A 26312-nucleotide genomic window follows, 5' to 3' on the forward strand; every position below is an offset into this window, starting at 1 on the left:
ACAAGCCAGAACAAGGCTGGTTTAATGGGATCATCTTTAGTTTTATTTATTTATTGGCATTTCTGTGGTATTCATCCATGTAGTCTCTAAGCTCCCCACAAATACTAATTTTTTAAGCCTCACAACCAATCAACCTTGGAGGAGATAGTATCTCTAGTTTACAAATGGGAAAGCTGGGACGTAGAAGTGGTTTATTATCTGTATCACTGCAGTATCTGGTTTTCTTCCATCAGGATCCAGGGCTTATTATGCTGGGTACAGTACCTATACGTGCAGACAGTCCCTACTCTTATGAGCTGAGAAGGCAGGCAAAAGAAAAGGTTAAGTGGCTGCACAAGGTCACAAGCGGCATCTGTGGCAGAAATGGGGGTAAAATCCAGAACTCCTGATTCCCACCCTGTGCCTTAAACTACCTCCTCATTGAAGGGACTTGGTATTTCTTGGACCACAGCATGTAAATCAGGATAAAGGTTTGAGGCTTCAGATTTGAGGCTCTCAGTCCTATGGGGAGCAACCCTGTCCCCTATAGACAAAACAGTGATGAGTGTTGACAGGCTCCAGAAGGAACAGTTTGCATTTTTGAGGGCAGTGGAGTTAATGGAAGTGGGAGGAAATTGCAGGTGACCTCCTAAGTAAATGTCTTGAGAAATATAAATTTCCCACAAAGGTTGCTATTGTTCTTTTGTGCAAAGCTGCCAGCTCAACAAAGAGAACAAGTGCTGAATTGGCCGTGGAGAGTAAAATCCCCTTGTGTCTTTATCATGGGCCTTCAGAGGTCCACACTGGCTGGGGCAGTGTGTGTCCATGTGCCTGGAACGCATGTGGTCTGTGCAGTACCTCTTCTGTGGGTCCACAGAGCAGAGTGACATCCAGGGCAGTTGATCAGCACCTTTCATGGCATTATTGATGGCTTGGGAAGTAAGGTGCCACCTTGTTGTTTATTATGAGAATACTCAGCTATTTTCTAACGCCTGTTGTCTAAGCATTTGACCGTAGCAGTAAATCACATCCCACAGTTCTGATGGGCAATATGGGAAAGAGAATTCACCCAGAGCTCAGCTAGAAGCTGTGTGCGCTTTGATGAAACTAAACCAGCTTACAAACAATGACTCATTAATTCACCCCGAGACCCACAACCTCTATTAGCTTTGTTCTAAATCAGTGACCGGTGTCAGACACTTTGATGGCATAGGCTGAGTTCTAGTTAATGTTTTCCATGTCACAGCTCCATTCCAAAACTATTGTACTTTGTGTGGAGAGGTACTGGCTTTTAGAAAGGCTGGGGAAGAAACACTTAGCATTGCAATCGGGCCATGATGAAGCCCTGGCAAGATTTCTTTCTTTGTTAGAAGACTGCAAATGGGGGTTGCTTCCCCCTCCCTCCCACCAGGTAATTCCATCCTGGGTTTTATCCTGGGCATGTGTTAGCTGGTGGCCAGGTAATGTGCGGTGAGGTACTCCCCTGGGTCCTACACAACCCAGTTTTTTACTGTTAGAGGAGGCAGCTCCTAGCACACTCACCCACGGCCAGGCTGTAGTAACCAAACGGTTAAAGTTCTTTTGTTGTGCCGGCTGTGTTGCAGTGACAAAAGGGTTAACAAAATGGTTAGGCTCAGAGCTTAACTAGTTACAAGTTTATTTAAGCTACAGTTATAAGTGTGCGGTTACAAAAGGCTATTGTTTACTTCTTATATGGTAGCAAAGTACAGGTGTTAACAAGTTACGTTACAATCCAGTACAAAGATATCTGTTACCATCTAACACAATGATATCTTGGCACAATGACATCTAGTTACAGAGCTCTAATTCTTTAGCTGTGCACAAAAAAGTCAGAGACCTAGCATGGGTGTATCTTACCCTCTCTGCGTCTCTCGATACCAGCGTAGCCAAGCTGGATCGGTCACTCAATTCCGCGGAAAGACGAATACGAGGTTGGGCGTCCCCAGCTGTGGACCTCGGGAGGCAATCACCTGACCCGACCAGCAGGTAATTGGTGGAAATGCACTCAAAGTTAGAGTTCTGCTGGACCCATCTTTTATACCCCTTTTGGGTTATGTATTCTCTTTCTTATCTATGGTGCCAGATCATACTGGTCTGTCTTTGTGATGCCAGTTTGTTACAAGGGCATTTCTACTTAGTTTGCACTTGTAAGACAAGAGATAAACAATTTAGGAGTACAGGACATTCTTTTGTGCGGGCGGGGCACGTCTCCTTCTGGGTGATTGTGTGTGTGCATCATATTGATCAATGCCAGCTGGGGTGATTTCTGAGGGTCCCCCCCCTCTTGTTGACAGTCTGGCCTGTTAGCCTTCCATCTGTACTTTCTGCTTCTCAGGGTCACGATAAGCTAGCACATCTGGGCCTCAATGAGGGCATCAAAGACTGTGATGTCAGCAGCCATTTCCGTGCCCTGTATGCTCCTCGGTGGGGGCGGGGGGGGCAACGAGTAAGCTGGCTTGTAAGGGGGAGACTTTGTCTGGCTACATTCCACCCCCGATGCACCACACTACATCCCAGAACGCAAGGTGGTGGTGATGCCAGCACCTTTTGCCCTCCTTGGGGGAAGTCTAAAAGTGCCCAATGATCCGATCAGTATGTGGGGAATCGCGGAACCGGCTAGGATCACTTGTCAGCTCCATGTATCGGATTTGCATAGAGGAGATAGCCACGTCAATCAGTCTCCTAACGATGCACAGTATTATGCAAAACACAACTACTATGATAAGAACAATCAAAATAGTGGTTACATTGAATGCAGGAATGGAGTGAGAGAAAATTCTAATTGTTGAGCTAGCCATTTTAACCATGAGATAGTTACAGCATGTAAGATTTTAACTGCATCTTTGATGGCAGATACATCCTGTTTAATCTGTTCTGAGTGTTTACCTAAAAGCAGCAAGATTGGTTAATTACAGCACAAACTCTTCCTTGTTGGGCCAGTACTACATACTTTGAGACCCACCAATCCCTTGCTGACACTCAGACAGAGAACAATTAGACAGGAAGGCAGATGGGAATTATGGTCTAATCCAGAAAGTTCAAACCAGTTACTTCTACCCACACCAGCTTGGCTGGGAGGACAGGACAGAAGGGCCCAGCTTAACCTTGGAGCTTCCTCGCACGCGATGGCTTCCACTCCGAGGAATGACAAGCAAGACACTCAGTTCCACGAAAGTTTAAACCGGTTACCTCTACCCACACCAACTTGGCTGGGAGGACGGGACAGAAGGGTCCATCTTAACCTTGGAGCTTCCTCGCACGCAATGGCTTCCACTCCGAGGAATTACAAGCAAGACATTCAGTTCCACCCTCCCAGCACCCGGGACGACAAGGTTGTCAGGGACTCAAATCCCAGCAAGCCTCATCCCGTTACAGGGTACAATAACAAAACCAGAACCAGAACTTCCAGATTCCTTATCCAAGTAGGAGTTCACCCTATCACAGCATGAACCCCAGGGGCTGTGGCGAAGGTAGGAGTGGACGTCGCTGTCATCAAAACAGACTGGTCCCCACCAGAAGATGTTGCTCTTGTGCCACCAATCATTCAGGTTCAGAGGGACAAACTCAATTCCCAATGTGGTAGAGGAGTTCAGCAGGGTACACATCCAGCAATCCGTGGCACCAGCGGTGGAGACGATGGGCTGGATGGCATTCCTGAGGGGATGCTTAGACGTGGCAGAGGTCAGCAAGGTAGTCAGGAAGATGACGAGGAGTTCAGGTGCCATGCTGTCATCTGGGTTGAAGGTAGCTACAACACAACTAGGCCTATAGCAATTACTAAGAGTCTGTTAGTATTAATATGGCATCTAGCAGCATGCATATATTATATACATTAAAGTTCTTTGGTGTGTACTGATGTTACAGGTGGCCATTGCCTTGCTTTGTCTGGCTACAGCATGTGGCATGCTGGGACTGGATATTTGGTTTTAGTTAGAAATATAAAAAGGCACCTGGAAAGTTTGGTTCCAGATGTGGATTTGAACTGTCTGTTTCTTATCTCTTTATCTTCACACTAAGTACATAGAAGTGGCCATACTGGCTCAGACCAAATGTCCACCTAGCCCAGTATATCCTGTCTTCTGAGAGTGGCCAATGTCAGAAGCCCCAGAGGGAGTCAACCAAACAGGTAGTCATTGAGGGATCCCATTCTTGCTATCCATTTCCAGGCAATGACAAACAGAGGCTAGGGACACCATTCCTACCTATCCTGGCTAATAACCAGGATATGTTATAGATGGACCTAACCGCCATGAATTTATCTAGTTCTTTTTTTGAACCCTTTTAAATCCTTGGTCTTCACAACATCCTCTGGCAAGGAGTTCCACCGGCCTACCATGTGCTGCATGAAGAAAGACTTTCTTTTGTTAGCTTTAAACCTGCTACCCCTGAATTTCATTTGGTGACTCCTAGTTCTTATGTTATGGAAGCAAGTAAATAACATTTCCTTATTCACTTTTTCCATACCTGTCATTATTTTATACACCTCTGTCATATCCCCCCTTAGTCCCCTCTTTTCTAAGCTGAAAGTCACAGTCATATTAATGTTTCTTCATACGGCACTCCTTACAAACCTCTAACCATTTTTGTTGCCCTTTTCTGAATCTATGTATTCACATATTAATTTGAAGCTACCAGAGTAAATAATTTACCTGTCTACTTCTTTTGTTCTTGGTATCTGGTGGCTAGATATTATGAAGTGGACTAGCACTTTCAGAGTCCTCCTACTGTGGGCAGTGGTTCTACCAATGAGGTAAAAGACAGTGTTTCTGTAGCCAAACCTGGTGGAATTTTTGCTCGGCATAGACCACGTCAGGAAGGCTTTGGTTCAGCATAGACCAAATCTATGAGTTATGCAAATAATTTCCCACATAGAGTGAAAAAACTACATAATGACCAAAAATATTTGTCACTCGAGGTTGAATTTTTCCACAAAATTAAGAAATTATTTCTGCTCTGAAAACAACAAAGTCCCACTTTTAATGGTTTTGTGACAAAGTGGTGGGATTTCTTTGTGAAAAGTTGTAGTTGCTGGTGGAAAATCACAAGATCACATTTCACCACAGGTCATTAATATTGGTGGAAAACAGTAGTTTTGCACAAACACTCACAAGATAGGAGTGTCCTGCTTTGCTGAGGACACTGTAATTTTTTTGCAACCTCATTTTCTTGGAAATCTTGCTCATGACCTGCCACTGGACTCAGTGGAGATTCACCCTGCCTACAGAAAGTGATGTATAGGGTACTTAGACATCCTTGAGTATGCCTCTCCTTAAACGAGTATGAATGTCCTGGCAAACAGAGTGATCCTTGAGTGGGTCCCAGAATGATGAGACCCTGTCGCAGGGGCTGGCACAAGGGAGATGGGTCTCAACACCACCAGTGACATAGCCTGCTCTCCTGCCAGGTGGGAAAATGAAAGTCGTGTGACTAGTGAGTCATATAACCCAACCTGACCTAGCTGAGTGGCTTGGGAAGAAAGGGAAGGTCATGGCCACAGATGGCTGCTGACAGGTTGTGAGGGCCAGAGGAAAGGTTAAGGCAGGTAGAGGCATGTGGAAGATTTAGGTAGGTGGGTACTTGGGGGTGTGACTCTTCAGGAAGGGGCAGAGAACAACTCGGATGAGCCCAGAAGGGGCTGAGGTGAAAAAGGGAAAGGGGCAGGGAAAAGGCTGAAAGCCAAGCTGAGCGGATGGACAGAAGAATCAGAGGAAAGAAAACGGACGCCTTAGGAAAGAGACCTTGGGCCTAGTTTGAGACTGGGGCAAAGACTTTGTCTTTTGTTTGAAGTTGGACAGAGGATCTCTGCTTCTGTGGAAGGAGTGGACTTGAGTTAAGGCTTTAGCCAGAGGCCCAAGAGTCTACAGCAAGTTACAACAGCAAGCCCCCCAGCAGCTGCTGAAGCAGCCTGAAAATGGGAAGCAGGCAGGAGATGGCATTGGGGTGGTGGGGCCACCTTGCCAAAATTACATGGGGAGATAGGGTTGCCTACACATCTCAGCCTGAAAATGTTCACTGTTGTTTCAGGTGGTTCTTTGCATTGCAGATTTTGGTTTGCCCTGAAATGGCGCAAAGTAACTGTTGTCAATCGAAAACCGTGCACCCCCATCTGAAAAACTGGAAGTTAGAGTTTCCTCAGAATGAACTCCAAATAGGTTTATTTACGTGGATAAAGGGATCCAGTTATTAAGAGGGGAACATCTGTTTTTCATCACATTTTGAAACTTGCAAAGAAATGTGAAAAAATTCAAATTTCAAGTTGTTTCACCTATTGGTTGTGAATAGTTTGTGTGCATCTAGCATTTGCCTGTCCTAAAATCACTGGCCACTCAGTTTTCTCTGGATTCTCTTGACTTGTAGGAGAGCTAAAGAGGCCTTGAATGTATTTGGGACCTCCTAAAGTGAAGTTATGGTTCACTCATCCTGTGCATCTTCTTGTCATATCATCTTTGTAACCCTATGGCCATCCTGCAGAGTGAACATCATTTCAAACACCCAAGAATGGAAATGAATAGCCTGCAGGAATTAAGGTTATAAATATAATGCACCAAAAACCCATCTCATTAGAGCAAATGCCTTATTATGACTCAACCTGACTACTCCAGTGTTTCTCAAACTACACCACTTCCCACCATTTCTGAGCTAATCAATGGGGGACCCTGGGAAATGTAGTTTAGTTCCTCAGCGTGGGTTAAAAATTTGCTAAGCAAAGAAACCACAGAGCTTGGCAGCCTTGTAACATTTTTTTTAAAGTAAAGAATTTATTTTATTTTTAAACTACTAGTTAGGGACCATAAATATTTTTATGGAACTGAGGGAATCATTTATCATAGCAGCCATACTATATGAGTCTGTTTCTCTTAAAATCCTTAGTCTCTCTGGCTGATGACAAGAAACCTTCAGCCATCTAATCCATAACTAAGCCATGAGAGCACAGCAAAAGCAATTGTCTAGCAGCCCTCTGCAGCTTTTCAAGGGTCTGTTTTAACACGAGAATGGACAGGACAGCCCCTCCATGTGTGCACTCTGTGTACCAAAGGCTGTTCAGTCTCCACCTCTCTGCCTAAAGGAACTATTACCTGGTATATTTCTTCAGCATGTAAACTGGCCCGGCTGGGTTTGACCTTCTTGTGCATGTGATAGAAAGAGTTGTCCCAGCCTTGGGTGTGTCTTCATAAGTTCATGTGATATATAGCCAAGAGATGGACAAACCAGCTTAGATAAGTCCATGCTCAGGGTAAATGCACTCTGAAATCTGAAGAATTGGGAAATTTTCTGTTTACATTTTATTCTGGGAATTCAGGTGAGTTGGGAGACTGTTTTGATGCTCCTTGGTTCTTGCTCCCAGGTAAATCAGAAATCTGGTAAGACTTGCTTCTCTCATTCCAGCCACAAGGGAATCTTGCTCCTCTTAGAGAGTTCCAGCCTGAAATTTAGATGAACAGAGTTTGAGCAGCTGTTTGGTCACATCCACGCTTTCACTGTACATAACATGTTGCATGTGAACCTTTCTCAGGGCTTATCACTTTGATGGGACTTTTCCTGAAAAAACACCCCATTTCTTTTTTTTTTTTTTAAGTACAGTTTCATGTCCAACTAGTGGCTGAACATGCAGCTAGTGATGTGATGACCCAGAAAGGGTTGAGAGCTCAGGAAAACATCAACAAGTTTTGGTGTTTGTGTGGAACTTTAAGGTCTACAAAACCAGGCTTGAGAACAAAGTGCTTGAGAACTTACTTTGTTTGGTGCTTCTTGTTGAGACAGGAAGTAGCATCCAGGGATGAGAAACCATGAAAATTAGCTTTGAGGTGTGGGCTGCTTGTTTAGTTCAGCCAGCTCATCCCATTCTAGTTGCAAGATCCAAATATCTTGCCAATGATCATGACTTTGCAGTCGCTGGAAAGGACCACCCTGGATACAGAAAAAGTCACAAAACTATCAATGAGCCTGTTACATTATGGCTGGGTCAATACTACAAGTTTTGTCGGTAGAAGGGGCTTTCTGTCGACATAACTCAGGGCGCCTCCATGCACTTAAAGCATTCTGTCGACAAAGTCTCAACAGAACTTGGCATTTTCCTCGACAGTATTATCCCTCAAAAATTTGAGGCATAAGCGTACTGTTGACAAAAATGCAGTGTAGACACTTCTGTCGACAGAGAGGGCTTCTGGCTGACAGGCAGCCCTGTTTGCAGAGCTGCCATCCCATTTTGTGTCACCAGAGGGCAGTGCAGCCTGGCAGTTCTCCATCAACAGAGCAAGTTGTATGTAGCCGATATCTGTCGACAGAGGTTCTGTCGAGTTTTTGCTGTCTTCTGTCAACACATGCTTCTAGTGTGGACATAGCCCATGTGTTCTACTTTCACACAGGAGGCTTTCCAGGGCTGTGATGACTCCACACTACTCTTCCTCTGTCTGCTTATGCATCCACAACCTGCTTCAAGAGAGGAAGGGCATTGATTTTTCCTTTGTAGCTTCTACCTTCTCAGGAATTTCCTCCAGATAATTTAGCTCTTTTTAATCAGAACCCTCACCCCCATGCTTTTCCTTTATTTTTTGTCCTCATGCCTCAGATTTTTCCTGTTTCTTTGTGTCTTGTGGCTCCCAGCATTTCTCTTATTCATCTAATGCGTGTAAGTGGGAAGTGGAACCTGTTCCCAGTTCATTCCTACAATGAAGTGTTAATCCACTTTGCTGCATGGGTGTACTTTAGATACCAAAGCCTGATGGGGCAGTTTCATTGACTTTCCTTACTTCCTGTCCAGAAGAATCTCTTGTTGTACTGTTCTGCTTCGCCTTCATCTCCAAGATTTCCCAGTCCCTTTATATTTTTCTGTCTATGTAATCTGATGTTTTTCACCTCAGGGGAGTGCTATTGAAAGAGGCCACATTGTCAGCCCTCTCTAAATGGGTCATTGCACTACGCTTGCCCCACACTGCCCTGCCACAAGTTTTGGGGAGCGGAAGGTAGTTCAGTACCTAGGGTCTGGTGCGTCTGCTGAGTGTTCAAAAAGCAACAAAATCCTTCTTCTAACGTAGAATGACAGCTGGCTTTAGAACTCAAATATTTTCAGGAGCTTCCTTATGCCTGTGGAGAGCAAATAGTAGTCAACAGGCATCTGCCTTCCCCTTATAGTCTAACAGATATTTTTGAGCATAAGCTTTCATGGGCAAGACTCACTTCATCACCCACGAAAGCTTATGCTCAAAATATCTGTTGGTCTATAAGGTGCCACAGAACTTCTAGTTGTTTTTGTGGATACAAACTAACACAGCTACCCCTCTGATACTTGGCTTCCCCTTGTTGGTGACTCTCTCTTTCATGCTAGCCACCCACTCGACAGGGAGAGTCTGCCATGCACCATGCTACCTTCACCATTGTGACTGTCACTGCAGCTGTTTGAGAGGCTGGGATACAGAGCACATCTGTTTGAGACCCAGGAACATCTTTTCATGTAAAATAGTAACACATAAGCACCCGCAGGCAGACATGAGCCTGGGCCTTCTGGAGCTTAGTGCATGAGCCTCTACCGCTTGAGTTAAAAGCCAGCTGGCTCACAGCTAAGACTGTAGAGGAGACTCATTCTTTTCTCGCTAAGTGGCCTAAGTGCCACTGCATGGGACAGTGAACCACACCCGGTAGGTGCGTGGGATACGTAGACAAAAGATGCTATCCAATAGAAGTTGATTTGCCTTTAAAGATGGGGAGGGAGTCACTTGGAGAGAAAAATTTTGACCCCCTGTTACCTGTGCAAGTTATATTCCACACCCAGGTAAGGCTGGCAGCAAGGTCTTGCAAAATCTGTTGCTTGAGAGAGTTGTGTTTGGGATTTTCCACACACCAGAATCCTCATTCAATTTCCTTCTTTTGACAGCGACTCCTGCTGCCCTATGACCATGTTTATCTGCAGCAGGAATTTCCACTGACGAATGGAAATGTACAATATATGGGACCTTGAGTGGATCTGGAATGATATAGTCTAGTTCTGGAAAGTGGTATTTTAAAAGGGGGATTGATGTAATGCAAATTGCAAAATGCCTAGGTTAAAAAATATAGCTCCATCATTTGTATTAATGTTTCTCTTTGGACTAGAAAGTTATCCTACATATTCCAGAAACAAAAGATGCTCCCCAAAATGACAGCATCATCATACGTTATGCCAAGTTGAGAGGTGGATATGCCTTGCTGGAATTGGGTGTAATTAGCTACAAGTTTTCACTGTGGTTCATCTCCTGAACATGCACTTGTCTCTTTTGGCTTGTAGGAGAAGATTCATGGCACAATCTGGCACGAAATTGATGATTTAAAGGCTTTCAAGGTGCTGGATCTGGAGGATTTTGAAAAAATGTTCTCTGCTTATCAAAGACACCAGGTAAGGGTGGGCTCTTCCCCCAGCTTTGCAGGCAGTTTTCCCTGCAGGCTGTGCACTTGGGCAGCCACTCAAGAGAGGTTCAAGTGCCACCCACTTCATTAGCAGAATGCCCACAGCTGTCAGTATATGTTTACACTGGTTGTGCACATCCACACATGCCTCAGTGCACATAAAATTTATTCTGCACATGGATGGAAACATTAAAGGGAGCAGTTATTCAGGGCTTGCATTTCCTGAGACTCTGCATCAGGGTAGGTCACATTTGTGACTGAATCTTTTCCAGCACTAGTTTGGGGGACAGATGAACAGGAGCCACTTCTACTTGAGAGTCTGTTGTTCCCTAGTAAAGAACAGGAGTGAGGAGGTGGGTGGGTGGGGGACTGTTGGCCAAAGTACAGCTTGCTGTTGGCTAGATATTTAGTCCAAATATGCAGCCCTTAGAGCCTACAGATCCCAGCAGGTAATGTTCCAATTTTATCTGAGCAGCAGCTAGCTTCTGTAAAGCTCTTGAACTTTGTATTCAGTGCTCCTAATCTCTTTCTTTCTTTCTTTCTTTTTTCACCCTCCTTATTCATCCAGGGTAAAACTTTGGGCAGCTACAGAGGATTGAGCTATGTGACCAGAATTAGCTGTGTTTTGCTTTGTCTCTTTTTTTTTTTTCCCCAAACATCATATTGGCCAAACTGGCTGAGTTACAGAAACTGTCCGAGTTACAGATTATAACACTAACAACAGACTTTTACAGCAGCCATTTATTAGAAAGTCTTTTCTCCCCTCCTCCGATTCTTGGAAAGCGAGTCACCTGCAATCTGTCTGCTTTGCAGGAATGAGATTCAGCAGGAATGGCACAGTCCTTCCAGCCCCTTCTCTCCCCCCAGATTTCTCTGTCATTTGTAATGTACTCAGGGAAACTTTCTTCCAACACTAGAATTGGGCCATTGCTTCTGTGTTTGAAGACAGACACAGAAATGATAACTAGAAGCCATTTTGATGCTTAAACGTTTCCCCATATGGTGCCACAGAAATAGCAAGGGAGACTTGGCTGGCTTTGTTTTTTTTCACTCTCCTTTTGTTTGTTTAACTTTTCAACTGATGCTAAATTATAAATATATTAAAATAACTTGCATAGTCTCATTTAATGGCAAAAAGATAAGGAGTTTAGCAAAGGCTTCCCTCTCCATCTTTACCCCGTACCGCTGAGTCTACACTAGGTATCAGCGCTCTATTATCAGCCATTGGCAAACTGGTTCCAGTGAAATAACTAACTAGGGCAACATATCTCTGGCCTTCATAACAGCAGGATTAGTAGAACTCTTCAGACGTACTTAACCCAAAGTTGTCTAGATGAGCACCCCAATTTTGAAGCACCCCCTTTCCATTATAAGATGAAAATTTTGCACCTGATTCCTCATTCTGCAGCTGTAAATACATTGCAGTTTCAATGGGGTTGCTAGGATCACTGAACTGTTCTTATCTTGGGGTATTCAGAATATGCAAATGACTTGCATGAGAAAAGACCCCAAACTATCCCCTAAGATATTTGCTCCTAAATAAATAACTCATTTAGGATGATTAAACTACACGAAATTCAGCTGGTGGGGGGAACTCTGGACCAGTTCCCAAATAGCCTGAGTTGCCATCTGTATGTGTTAGCAGCCATAACAGCAGCAAGACCCCATCCCAATGCAGCGGTATTGCATCAGCACTTGACATCAAGATGTAAACATTGGAGCTTCATCATTAGGAAAGGCCTTTCAAAGTCTTGCCTTGTTTGGGCCCCAAAATGGAAAGGCAAGGCTGTCCTTATCTGCCAATTCATAGTTAGAAACATAATATTTATAGCTGCATTACCAACCACAGAAAAGCAGTTTGGCCTGTTTCGCCATAAGCTAACCGGACCCTAACCCCTTCCCACTGGAATGGAGCCATCTTCTGACTTTGACCTCCAGGAGTCTCAAAATGGTCTTTTTCATCCTTATAAAGTATTATAGTGCTTTATAACAATATCTCAGACAGTGCAGGATCACAGATGCAAGACTGGCGAGTGTAGAATACCAAACTGTGTTTTTGTACTAAAGGTTATAGACTATGCTCCAGCCCTGGGTTTGGTTTTAAACATGTTCCTTTCAATATTCCTTTGTTCTTCCTTTAAGCTGTATTTCCTTTTTCATCTACATGTATCCCAGTGCAAACTGAATTTCAAACAATAAGGCCATTCCATAGTGGGTTTTTTAGGCCAATCACCCAAAGTTCGTCATGAATTAAAATCTGAGAAGAACTTTTCTGGTTAATTCACACTTGGTCTTTTCTTCCTTTTTTATTGTTAGGAATGCTCCACTCTGGCCAACTGTGTGTTTACTCTGGGTTCATGACTTTTAGATTTCATCCAAATAGCTGTAAAGAAAAATGTCAAAGCAAATCTGCTCCTTTGCATTTGAAACAGAAAGTGTGCGTGTAAATAAGGCATTTCTTTCTTTTGCTACTATTAACATGGTCTTAATATTTTTCCAGTTTCACTTGTTAAACTGCTTCTTTATTTTTAAAGACAAAAGGATCTGTTCTCCCCTCCTTTGATACATGTATCTCATGCAGGTGGCTGTAGGCAGCATCAGTGTTGTGTCCAGTGGATGATCATGCACTGAGAGTTGGGTCTCTCAGACTCACCTCCTGATTGTCACTGACTGTATGATGTTGACTAAATCACTTGAGCTCTCTGCGTCTCAGTTTGCCTGTCTATAAAATGGGGATAAATACCAGCTGCATAAGGATGTCATGAACCTTAATAATTTAGTGTTTGTAAATTGTCTTGAGATCCTTGGATGGTCATTGCTCTAGAAGTACAATGAATTATGATTCATAATGGGAAGCTATGTGCATGCATAAGGAGAGGAGAACAGAGCCTGGACTGTTAACCTTGGCAGCTCTTTGGGTAAATACTGTGGCCAGTTTTTTGAAGGTATTGAGTGAACTGCCATTAACTTTTAATGAGCAGAGCAATGCTTAAATACCTTTTCATAATTTGGGCCTATGTTACTTGCAAATAATTTTATTCTCTTAGAAAACTGTGTATGGCTAAAATCTGCCTCTTTGTTAAACTTGATGTCTTTATTTCCATGGCTAATGTTTGGCATGTTTCCTTCTCTGTTATTTGCGGCTGCTGCCTGCATAGGACCTGCTAACTAACCCCTCCTCCTGTAAGCAGGTGAGTACCACTGTCTGACCCCTAAAAACAATCTGTTGGCTTGCAAGATTCTCCTACAGCATGCAGACCAAAGATGAACACAACACCACACAGATAAGGGGCTGTGTGCTCCACTAGTGCTTGATTTTCAGCAGCTCCTGTCTGGGTGGGGAGAAGGTACAAGGAGCTCCCATACATGTATTTATCTGGGCTGTGAGGAAGCTGAAACAAGCATCATGTTTTCACTCAACTGGGAAAAATGTGGTCTTGGTCTGGTTTCTACTGACAGGTGATCACACCATGGGTACCCTATGAGGGCCCTCATTGGTCTCCTTGTTGACTGTCTTTTTAACAGAGAAGCCAAGGACCAAATGGGGCACAGAATGTGAACTCCTTCTCAACCTTAGCAATGCTTTCCATAGTTCAGTGTGTGGGACATCATGGTAGGCCACTCTGAGGAAAGTCTACACTGCCCTGCCCTGCTCAGACAGAGTCTGGAGATGACTTCAATCTCCTGGCCCATCACTTTTTCACTAGCCATAAAGCTATCAAATACAAATTTGGGCAGGAAGAAGATGCCCAGCCTTGAATTGGGGAGAAGGTTTCAGGTCATTTGACAATGACCATTCAGGGCAGTTGAACAGCAGAGAAGGTAGATTGGTAAGGAGCCTGGTTGAGCCCCCTTTATATGGGAATTTCATAGGTCTCAAAGGCCAGGAGGAGAGAGAGAAGTATGTGTGCATGAACTGAGAAGTTCCGTCTCACTTGTCTACTCAGCATCCTACAGCCACTTCAAAGGAAGGCAACGCTTTCAAAAGTGGGTTCTGCAGTTTGGTCCCTGATGTCCCTTAGTGAATCCTCATCACGAAGTCACTGGGAACTACACTTCTTAGAAAATCGTATAAGAACCTTGGCCACCAGAGGAAGTCGATATATGGTTGCAGTCAGCTCAGTATTTTTCAGCATGTTAAGGGACAACAATGGATCAGGTTGCGTGGTAGAAACAACTGCCCAAGGCAAGTTTTGTAGGTTGTGATTTTTACAGGAGCCTAAGGAAAATACTCCAAATGGGAGCCTTGTCTATAAGGCCACCAAATAATAGGCACCTCAGGTATTTCTCTGCCATGTGAAAATACCAAGTGATGCCTTTAGTGTAGTTTGCCGATGAAACTTTTAAAAAGGCCTATTCTAGATACATCTGTGTAGAGCTTCTTTTAACCTTATTCAGAGTCACACAAGCCCTTTGAGAGGAGAACAGACTCACTGTGCATCTTTGTGTCTCCACTCCTTGTTAATTCTCCATTAGCAGTGGACAGTTCAGGGAGCTGGTTGCAGCACTCTTAACTGTGCAACCACAGCTAGAACTGCAGGGATGGCTACTCTGCTGCTGACACATGCTCCCTAACAGACCTGACTCCAGGAGGATGAGGACTAGTGCTGATCTGATCCAGCATGCCCCTTCCTGCCCCTGACGCAATCCTTTCCTTTCCTTATATTGGAGGGCAGCTGATGTAAGAGATGGTTATACTGCCTCTGCCAGCATTCCCCTGTGGAGGTTTCCCTAAGGGGCAATTCTGCAGCATCAGTTTCTGGCCCTCATTGGTCTGGGGAATCTAACTCTGAGACAGCACAGGGGCGTGCTCCCTCTCAACAGCCACTTGGTGTTGGTCACATATTTTTGCGGCAAGTACAGCTGACTGACTCCAGGGAGCCTGCTCATCATGTCTTTTCTTTGTGTTCTTTGGCGTTTCTCACTCAACTGGAATTTGGCAGGCCTGGTGTTCCAATGGTGAACTCAATAGTTAAGAGACAAAATATAAGGACGCTTGCCCAATTCTCTCCAACTGGGATACAACCTTTCTGTGCTACTGGACAACCTCTACTGCAGGCACTTCCTCATGAAGGTTTTTCAGGCTTCTGGGTAGGCCTGTGCTCCTGGCGATATACACATGTGTGCAATGCGCCATAGTGCACCTGCTTCTGCATCATAATGACTTTTACACCAGCATAACTCTGTTGATGGAGTCATTCCTGAGTTACATGGGAGTGAGATCAAAATCAGGTCCTAAGCCTGAGAGCGAGAGTGACCCTGCACAGCTAATAATCAGCATTTGATTGACTAGTGAATTGTAGTGAGAATAGCTACCTGATCCCTTCCTCCTCTAGAAATTGATTTCTGACACTTTCTATCTTTTATTCTGCTTCCTGGATGAATTTCCCCACAAGTTCAATTCTAGTGAGTTAGGCTGGGCTGTTGCCTAATATACGTGGCTTATTCTGGGGGTGTTGGCTAGAGAGAAGAGGAATTACAAACAGGGCATTGATTATTTTTTCTGTCTGGTTGCTTGCAGAAAGAGATGGGCTCAACTGAGGACCTGTACTTAGCCACGCGGAAGGTTAAAGAGCTTTCTGTTATTGATGGCCGAAGGGCTCAGAATTGTGTCATTCTCCTCTCCAAGTAAGTGCAGTAGCAATGAATTACTGGTGTGTAGCATGGGTGATGTGCATAGTGATAAAGACAGACCCAAACCAGAGGTACCCAAATGATCACTGAGATCAACCCATGAACACCTGCACATGAATCCAGATGTAGCCATGCTCAGATAAGATATAAGCACCTGCCTACTTGGAATTCCATCTGTTTCTGGAGACCCAAGTGTTATTTACACTTAGCATACATGCCTGGGTGCTCCCAAAATACATGCACACTACAAATATATATCAAAATACAGGCAAGTAGATGGGCCCTCAACTGCCATAAACACGCACAAACAAATGTTTGTGACTACTGTGCAGTCACTGGTATGTGGGCAGTCCCATTATGATGTAAACTGTGCATGGTATATGTCGTTTGGCAACACTTTTTGTCACACTCTTCTCTGCATATTGCGCTGAGGAACCCCCTTGGGAGCACACCTGATCCATCAGGGAGCTGGCATATCCAGCATGGCTTTTCTCCAGTCTGTTTTGATTCTTGCCTTTGTGGGGAAGGCAGCAAATGTAAGAGACTCTCGGGAATGAGTCAGTTATTGTGGCCTTAGCTGCTAAGGGCCATCAGTTGTTCTTGCATCCTCCATATCTTGCTACCTGTGTCCTCAGATGCTTTGTATCTGGGTTATATGCACACTTGGCATGTCCTTTGCCAACTGTTAGGCTGCAGCTCTGTTGTTCAATGACAGGTATGGCTCAGCACTAAGCTTTATACCAGAAGACTCCCCTTGTTACTGGAGAGAAGAGTCAGTGAGTGGTTTCAATTTCCAGCATCCTTAGATAACTGGTGCCCACAGCAAAAGACATTCTGACCCCCTTGTTAACAGTCTTGGTAGAGAGGCCAATGACGGAATGGATCATGGAGAATAAAGTCTGATTGCTTTCTTTGAGAAGTCCAGATCTGAGCCTAATCGATAGCAGAGTAGCAGGGGAAGCTTGCCATACAGCCTGTGCAACTAGGAAACAGCCATCTGCAGGGCTGTCAACTCATCATTTTTCATGTGCATTAAATAGACTAGAAAATCAAGATTTTGTAAATGGACACTGGGTGTTTTCCCTGAGTAAAGGGTGAGTAAGGGCATAACCAGTGCTTTTTTAATAGGAAAAAGGTGCTGGAATTCAAGTCTTGCCAGCACTGCCAGCCATGGGATCCTTGGCCAGGAGCTGGGAGGACCTCGTAGCCCCGTGCCAGGGAGCCAGCTGAAACATGGAGCCCTGCTGGCAGCACCAGCCATGGGATTCCCCAGGGAATGCGGGGGACCCCATAGCCCCATGGCTTAGAGCTAGATGGGGAGTGGAGCCCTGTTGGCAGCATCAGACACAGGATCCTTGGCCATGGTTTGAAACGGTGCCAGAACTCCATTCCAATGCATTCCACCAGAAAAAAAGCCATGGGCATAACAATGTGGTCCATAATTATTTTATCTAGACTTCACAGCTTCATAATACCCTTCAAACCTAACAATACCCAAGTAAGACAAAAGAAGTAAAAATCCTTGAGCAAAAGCTTCACTTAAATTCACTTCTTTCTACTCGTTGGACTATAGACTGAGTTATGTGCAGCATGCGGCTTTTTCAGGTTGCTTTCAGACAATAATTGAAGGGGATTTTATCATGCCTTTGTTGTTTCCTCCCTTCCCTGGGCTTTTGTCCTTGCCTCCCAGCCTCCACCAAGCCTCCGAAGGTGAAATGCTCCAATCAGAGAAGGGGTTTGACATTTGTGAACATGTTGTTTTTCCTGCCCTGTTTGAAAAGCCTCTTATGCACACTCAGGCTCACACAATAAAAGTTTGTTGGGTTTTTTGTTTTTTCTAAAGATGCTGCTAACTAAACTCAGAGTGCATTTGTGAAATTCTAATATCCAAATCTGCAAATGCAACTCTCAAGTTGCCACAGTACTTTCCAACAGCTGTTTCCAATTGACTGTAACTGTGCATACATCCCTGTAGTTTATTCCTCCTTTGTTTACACTAAACTGTCGTCTCCTTTAAAGTAAAAGAGCTGTATGAGGCTTTTTCCACTACTCAAATGATTTTGTTTTATTAACACTGTGTTAGGAGGGGTCAGGCAGAGCTCATGTTTCATAGGGCTCAACAAGTCAAAACCTAGCAGGAGTGGGAGGTGGCCCTCTTTCTCATCTTCAATAAGACATTGGCCGAAGGGATTAATTGAGGTGAACTAATGGGGATGAAAATTGCAATGCTAGTTAATTTGTGTGGATGTGGAAATTAGAGAGTAAATTCCCTTCAGTGTCATCTTCTTCCTCATCCTCTTCCTCATGGAAAGGATCTTTTCAGCTATTTACCTTTGCTGCACACTGGGACTTTTTCCAGTGTGATGGGTACAATATTCTTAATGGTGAAGAACCTGATGAATGTAAATTCAAGACCCAGTCCATGTCAGTTAGCTAATTTTAACCCCACAGCCTGTGCCCTGCGAGCCCAAGTCAGCTGTCCAAGGCCAGCTATGGCTATGCAGTGCATCTTATCTTGCAGTGTAAATGTACTCTAAGAAGTTGGGTATCACACCAGTCTGCCACATGGTACTGCCTTCTCGGCTCTTGTACCTCCTTCATTCCAGACATCAGTGGGATGGATATGGAACCAATGCCCTCACTGCAATCCTCACCTCTCCCCTCTGCCATAGCAACCACATCACCCAGGAGTAATGGTAGCATCTCTTTCCACCTCCAGTTGACTGTGCTGACAGCTGTGAGAGAAGGCTGGTTAGTTACTCCTTGCAGGGAGAAGCAGTAGCTATACCTGCTCAACCCCTCTGCATGCTCCACTTGGGATCAGCCTCAGTGTGAAAGGAAGCCAAGAGTTTTCTTCTTTATCCTCCCATCACAGGATAGTGATCATGCTTCTTGAGCAGGAAACAGGTGGAATGACCTCTTTCTGGACATAACTCACTGGACTCCACTTATAGAGGAGTGAAATTTCTCTGTCAGCAAAGTGCAGTGGAAGCAGTTAGGACTTTCTTTCGATGTAACTGGGAAGGTTCATCTGCACAGAGGAGTTGCACTGACTTAACAAAAGAGATTATGTCAATCTGAGTGTGTGGAACTAGTATATGGGTTTGTACCAGCATTTTGTCACCTTAGCTTACTTCTCTGTATGATAGGGATCGCTCAGGGGATTAGTAATGGGATGTGGCCACCAGTTCAAATCCAGCCAAGGTTAGCAGAGACTAGGATGCACTGTTATCAAAAGGTTGTTTAGTGGCTGATGTGAAGTGTGTTGTGGGAGCAAGAAAGGGACCATTCCAGTTTCTTTAAGGTTAATATCCACATCCCCAAAACATACTGTCTCTCAGCCTTGCTGGTAATTTCAGTAAAGGCCAAGGTAGGCCATGGAGACATTCCTTCTAACCCTACAGCTGACTTTCTAGGTCAGTATGCAGTTGGGCAGGTGAGAATGTGTGTGTAGGGGAGGAGTGCAGTGCTGCTATACCTAATCCGTGAATAAACAGAGCGAGTCAGTCTCCAGGGCTGGCAATCCCAGTTCCTGAAATCTGAGTAAGACCTAACAGTGCCTGCCTAGAAGTAGAGCTGTAAAAGGACTTGCTCTTTCCTTCTGGAGAGAGTTGGCTGATGAGTAATGGTGTATTGTGTTGGTCTTGTGGTGAAGAGGGAGGAAACAACTCCAGCTTGAATCAATGGATATCTTTAAGGAAGAAAAACGAGAAAGCTCTGGTTGTCTGGAAGGGAGATTGATGTGGAACTACAGCATGTCTCCCAGGCATGTTCCCAGTCAGGCAGACGTCTTTCTCTGAGACAACCAAACAATAAACCACTTGAAGTCTGCAAGTGAAGCTGGCATTAAATCAGCTGAGGTGTCCTGGGGAAGATTAGTGATGAATGACTCTGCTGAGTCAATAGGGATTATTTATGTGTCCCAAGGGGCTAGAGGGAGGGAAGTTTAGTACCATATTAGAAGTTATTTGTAATTGTTCAGCTCCAATGCCACAAGAAGAAGCCACAAGCAGTTGGGTCTCCTTGCTCCAGCATCAGAGGTTAGGGTCAGGGAAAAGAAGGTGGGATTCCTTCCAGTGCTCTTTAAGTCCTTTTCCAAGCCTGGGGCAGGACTGAATGTAGGTTTGGGAACTGGTTGCACTATTGTTGCTGACGAAGAGGGTGCTGCATACCCTTTCAAGACATGTCACCAGGTGGGTTTGAGGCCCAGATCTCTGTTGTCAGTGAAGACATATGAAGCAGAGCGGTCACAGCTGGAATTATTCATGCTATTTGGAGTCTGGAGGACTGTGGCAATTGGATAAATAAGTTTTGGCTCTGGAGAGCTAGTAAGAAAGTCACTGATTTTGGAAAATAGCTCTCCAATGCTGAGCAGTAATTTCTACAGTGTCACTTTTTGGGCCATAATTACACTTTATTTTGGTGTCTGCACCACATGCCAGGGAAACCTCTATTCAGTCTTGACTGGAAAGATTTTACGCATCTGCTTTAGGTTCCTGTTTCATCAGTTCACCTGTTTCTGTTTAAAAGCAGCACATCTGTTTTACATTACTGTGGGTGATTTTCAGATCTACTGCTGGGAGTTTTGAAAATATAATGAGAATCGTTTGATTAACAGCTCTTTGGGCAAGTCATTCAGCTGGGTTCTAATTGTGGGAGAATGCTGTTGACGTTTCAAGAAGTAACTGCCCCCAGAAGAAAAACAAACCCCATTTTGATGAGACCCTTCTATCAGATTTAAATGGATAAGTAATAGTCTGGGATGCCCACTTGCAGTCATGACCCCATTACCGGCTTGCAAGTGACCAAACGCAGCTGCCTCACTGCAGATGATTGGGCAAGCTTTATGGCACTTTCTAAGGTGGATTTGTGGTTGGGCTCAGATGTATCCAAGAAATGGATGGTTTTTGTACCTGCGTGTCCTTTGGAGCTCTCAAATATTTTTGTACCAAAGATGCATAAAGTGATTTTGGTGTTGGTTAAAGGTCCCAGGTTGATGGAGTTGAAAGCTGAAGTCTTCAGTTAGGCCACAGGACATATTAGAATAACCAGAAGCAACATGAGTTTCTGCCACTGTCCTTGCCTTGACCTTACTTCAAACCTGTGTGGTTAGTTTTGGGACACTTGCTGAAACTGATGCCAGATGGAAAGGATGGTGCAGGTAGTGAATGCTGTGGGTTGTTTTCCATATCCTTTCTGCCTGAATTGTTTCCCTTTTAGATCAAGTTGAAAGTCAGTGCAAAGACAAACTTAAGGTTTCCATGTGAGTGCACATGGTGTGTGCATCTCTTCTGTAACAGTCTGACGAATCTCTGCCTCACAAAATGACACCTACCACCTGCTGAGAACAGACTCCTGGAAATGAAAGATGAAGTTCCAAGAAAAACAGAACCATAACATTTATGTAGCACTCAGTGGCCACATCTACACAGCCCTGGTCTTCAGCTCTGTTTCCAGAAGAGCTATGCTAAGCAGGTTTCTGGAAATTGCAAATGTTTTCCCATTTGCATAGTCACTCAGTTAATTAGCATAGCTGCGCAGGATTTCACTGTTGGCAGAGGGTTCTGCCGGCAGTAAAGAGGCCGTGTAGACGTGCCTGACAGCTCTGACAGCTAAACCCCCCACTGTTGCCCCAAGGAAATAAGGGACTGGTGATAGAGGGGAGTTTGGCTGACAGAGACACATCGACACGGCCTCTTTACTGCCGGCAGACCACCCTGCTAAGGCAAAATCCCCTGTGGCTATGCTAATTAGCCACGTGAGTATGCAAATGAGAAGCCATTTGCAATTTCCAGAAACTTGCTTAGCATAGCTCTGCCAGCAGCAGAACTGAAGACCAGGGCCACGTACATGTGGTCACTGTGTGTTTGTGTCTGCTAGGAGCTAGGCACAGACCCACTAAATCATTTCAAGTTAAGCTCTTCAGCCATCAGATTGTAACAGGTTTTGTTCACTAGACTTTTTAAGACTGATAGATTTTAAGGGTGGAAGGAGTCAGACAATTAGATCATCTAGTCTGATCTCTAGTTTATTACTGGCCATAGAATTTCACCCAGTTCCCCCTGTGTTGAGTTGATCTTGAGTCAACCTGGTAATCTAGAAGTAAAATGCTGTTCCCAGTCTTTCAATCCCAAACTTTTTAATCCTCCCATCTCTTCCAGTTGAGACTGAACTCTATGCCTTTTATGGAAATCTAGTTTCCTTACTTTTTTTTGCTGGCAGCTTGCCTTGTGCACCATTTATACAATAGCTTCATTTCTAAAACAGATTGAGTGAATAGCTGGGAACAGCATAACTGAAGATCGTTAGGAGGCATAATTTTTTAAAAAAGCTTCTGAATGTTTGCTAATTCATATGTGACTTCCCAGCCATTGATTATATTGATCAACATTAAAATGATTTATATTTCTCAGATTTACTTATATTTCCTGTCTGTGAGAAAATATCAGAGGGGTAGCCTTGTTAGTCTGTATACGCAAAAACAACAAGTCCTGCAACATCTTATAGTCTCACAGATTTTTTGAAGCATAAGCTTTTGTGGGCAAAGACCCACTTTGTTAGATGTCATGAATGCACCTGATGATGCGGGTCTTTGCCCAAAAAAGCTTGTGCTCCAAAAATATCTGTTAGTCTGTAAGGTGCCACAGGACTTCTCATTTTTATTTAAAAAAAAATTCACATTTGCTTTAGCATAGTTCCAAAAAATGTGATCCCATCCAAATGTCAATAGCAGCGTGAAATGCTATAGTGATCTTTTTCAAGACTGAGGACAAAAACATTCTGCTGTATTCATCAACCTCATGACTCATTTATTTTTGGTACCTGCCCCCCCCCGCCCACACCTCTAAATATTAAGTAATGCATTGATTGGGGAAAGTCCATGGAGATTTAAGTCCTTTCTGCACAAAAGTTTCTGTTCTCCCCGCATCTCTGCCTTGCCCTGTAGGCTTCATCTCCTGATGTAGATACGTTTTTTGGAAGTAAGATGGCTGCTCCTTTTGTGATCCTTTCCAGCTTGGAACTTCCAGTGAGGGTGTCAAATGTGGTGTGTAAACAGCTGTTCACTCACAACTGGATGGTAAACCAGCTAGCCCATTTCAGACAAGCCAGATGGCAGCTATTAGATGGTAACAAGTTTTGATTCCTGCTTGTCTGCATCAATTTTGACATGGTGACCTAGAGGTGAAGAGACTTTGATCAATTCACTGAGCCCTGCTTATTGTGCAATAACTGATTGCCTAATTAACAGCAGACCTCTAAAGAAGAGGACGGAGGCTGGAGGGAGGAGAAGGGTTATTTTATCACCATGTCCATCTGGCAGAGGAGTTCGTGTCTTGCAGTGGCTAGCACTGCAGAGGGGTGATGAGAAGCAGGTAACTCATGACTTGCCCATATTCATGGTTTCCGTTCCCTGTTCAGCAGTGAAAGCTGGCAAAATGAATTTATCAGGCAAAACCATTACACATGCACAAAACTAATTCCCTGATCCAGAAGGGAAGGTTCAGCATCATTACTCAGTGGGTTTGGAGATCTTTTAATACTCTCAGAGGTGAAACGTAAGTTGATAGTTGGATGCAATGGTATGTAGATTCAGGGTGTGAGTAGTGAAAGTATTTGAAAAGGAAAATGTCTGTCGTGAGGAAAGATAAAAAGAATTCTGATTTATGGGGAGCTAATTGTTGTTGTTGTCCTCCTGCTTTTGATGTGACTTTAATTAGCTAAAGAGAAGAAAAACATAATATGGAAATTCATTGTACAGCAGATTTGATCAGATCACCTTAAAGGTGACCATGGACTTCCCTAGTCTGACAAAGCGTGCAGGGAGGAGTGTCATAGGATACCCTACATTGAAGCTGTCAATAGAGCCTTTTATGCCTTATGCTTTCTGGGGGACTTTTTGTATTTCACAAATTACTAACGGGGAAGTATTAACACTATTGAAAGGTTGAAGCTCTCCAATGATGAAATCAAATGGGCGATCCTGAAGATGGATGAACAAGAAGACTTGGCCAAAGATATGCTGGAGCAGGTGAGAAGAATCACAATTACTTAGAATAGTCAATATAAGGACAAAGAGCAATTTTTTCCTTTTTGAGCAGCTCATTTGGCCCTTTTGAAACCTAGGCTAAGTGGATGTGGCTCATCCAACTTCATTGGAAATGCCTCTGTTTGTAGTGGTCTGAATTTGGCTCTGAGACATAATTGTACTAGGTTTAAAGAGAGAGAGAGAGAGAGAGAGAGAGAATTTTGCCCAGTGTGCCAAAATGCACCCCTTTTTTAATTCTATTAATTTTGATGGACTCACATCTTTAAAAAAGGGTTTGGGTCTTTCTGTTTTTCCAATTGCATAATAATTGAAGTTTTCGTATCTCGTGAATGTGATTATGACTTTTATTAGTACTGTTTTTTTTCATCTAATTTCTACTTTCCCTTAATTCTCTCTCTTCCAATTAACCCACTTTTCCTTTTCTCTGCTGACCATTCTCCTTTCCTTCATTCCCAGGGTAGTGATTAGAGCAGCAAACTGGGATTCTAGAGTCCTTGGTTCTATTCTCAAATCTGCCGTTGGTTCATTTTTGCTTGAGTTTTCCAGTCTGAGAAATGGGGTAATGATACTTACTCATATTAGTACAGTATGTAGAGAGCCTTGCATTAAAAAGTGAAAAGTATTACTTTAATTCTGATCCCTCGAAAAAGATGATTCTGATTCCTCTCAGGTCAGAGAGAGATACAGGTGCTCTGCACCTCAATATGAGACTGTAGATTTCTTGTTTCTTGAAAATAGTAGAGCAATGATGAAAAGCAGATCTGCTGCTTGGTGTTCCTTGCAGGCAGTTTGCTTCCTGCGAGTGTGGGTCCGAATGTGTGCATAACAATGTTTATAACCCAGACTGAAGCACAACTCCCACCAGATATGTCAAAAATCTGTCAAAGTATGAGCTTTTAAGGTCAGTACATAAATAGCAGCCTGTGTCAGGCACATAGATACTGGTTTAGATATTGTTTATTGTTTCTGTAGAACAGGGCAAGAAAGGAGAGAGATAGTTGGGGCTTTGTGTGGTACTGTAGAGTGAGTGGGATAGATAATATACACTGGGAGGAGCAGATTGTACTCTCATTTACATCAGGAGTTCTTTCTAGATTTACCGTGATGCAGATGAGAGTAGAGTTGGGTGCTTGACAGTTATAAACAGGAAAGACTCTGAAGCTAAAAAGTACCTAATGAGATCGGTGAGGGAAAATAAAGGCAGACCAGCAAGTAGATGTTTTAACATGGTCACTATTGTAGCAACAGCTGCATTGCTTTGATATTACAGTCACGTGGAGGAATGTGAGCCAAGCTTTCTCACAGTAACACAGCTCACTCTGTCTTGCACACAGTCTCGCTCTCTAGCTGCATGGGTCTCTCTCTCTCTCTCTCTCTCTCGATCCCTCATGCTTGTTTTTTATTTATTTCTGTGGTTCTAGCTGCTAAAGTTTGTTCCTGAGAAGAGCGACATTGACCTATTGGAAGAACATAAACATGAAATCGACCGCATGGCCCGGGCTGATAGATTCCTTTATGAAATGAGCAGGTCTGTGTGACATATGCTGAGAAAATGCCCCGGGGGCTTCTTGGGAACTGCTGTAATTGTGATAGAAAATGGATCATGTGGCACTGGTGAAAAACAATCAAGATATTGTGGCCAGATTCTGCACTGAATTATACCCTGGGGGTCTCAGAAACCCACACTGAGGCATTTTAAGTCATTACAGCAGCCTTTCTTGTTACTAAAAACTATCTCTGGACATCATTTAGAGAGACTCTCTCAGTTGCTTGGAACACGTTTGTTGCACCCATCCAACACTGTTCCCATACACAGATGTTCAGACCTGGCTGTCAGCTGCTGGACCTCCTGGTTGGGACTTATTACACACCCTTTCCGTCTGTCTGTCATGTCCCCCCTTTGGAACCTGTTCCATTCCCTATCCCAGCCTGACACCTCTTCTGAGTTTGGCCCCTCTCCCAGTTACCCCACTTACAGTTTCCTGTAAAAATGCATCTTTTCTGAAAGAGACTGGAAACCAACCAGCTGCCCTTGAGATCTGGTCGAAATACAAATCCTGAGTCTTACGTTGCACCCCTCTGTCTGAGGAAGAGTACCTAATGCTGGCTGGCAAGCTCTGAGAGCAGTTGGCCTTTATATGCTGCCGGCTGCTTCAGTAACCCCATGCCTGGCTCAGTTTTGTATGTAAAATTAACTGTGCTGTGCTGAATCAGTTTGTTTTGGAAGGCTGCCTTCACAGGTAGGTAGCCC

General features: G+C 43.9%; 1 protein-coding gene across 4 annotated transcripts in view; it reads left to right on the top strand.

Annotated features, from left to right (window-relative positions):
- DAAM2 (dishevelled associated activator of morphogenesis 2) overlaps positions 1–26312 on the top strand; it is a 230721-nt gene that overhangs the window by 173095 nt on the left and 31314 nt on the right. For 3 of the 4 annotated variants that reach the window (XM_074989803.1, XM_074989802.1, XM_074989804.1), the window contains exons 16-20: positions 10262–10369; positions 13539–13571; positions 15902–16008; positions 23959–24043; positions 25483–25589. In XM_074989803.1, the coding sequence (XP_074845904.1) occupies positions 10262–10369; positions 13539–13571; positions 15902–16008; positions 23959–24043; positions 25483–25589 (440 nt within the window). The remainder of the gene's footprint in view (positions 1–10261; positions 10370–13538; positions 13572–15901; positions 16009–23958; positions 24044–25482; positions 25590–26312) is intronic. The other variant, XM_074989806.1, reaches the window with a different exon arrangement.

The sequence above is a fragment of the Carettochelys insculpta genome, chromosome 3, assembly GCF_033958435.1.
Source record: "Carettochelys insculpta isolate YL-2023 chromosome 3, ASM3395843v1, whole genome shotgun sequence".
NCBI lineage: Eukaryota > Metazoa > Chordata > Testudines > Carettochelyidae > Carettochelys > Carettochelys insculpta.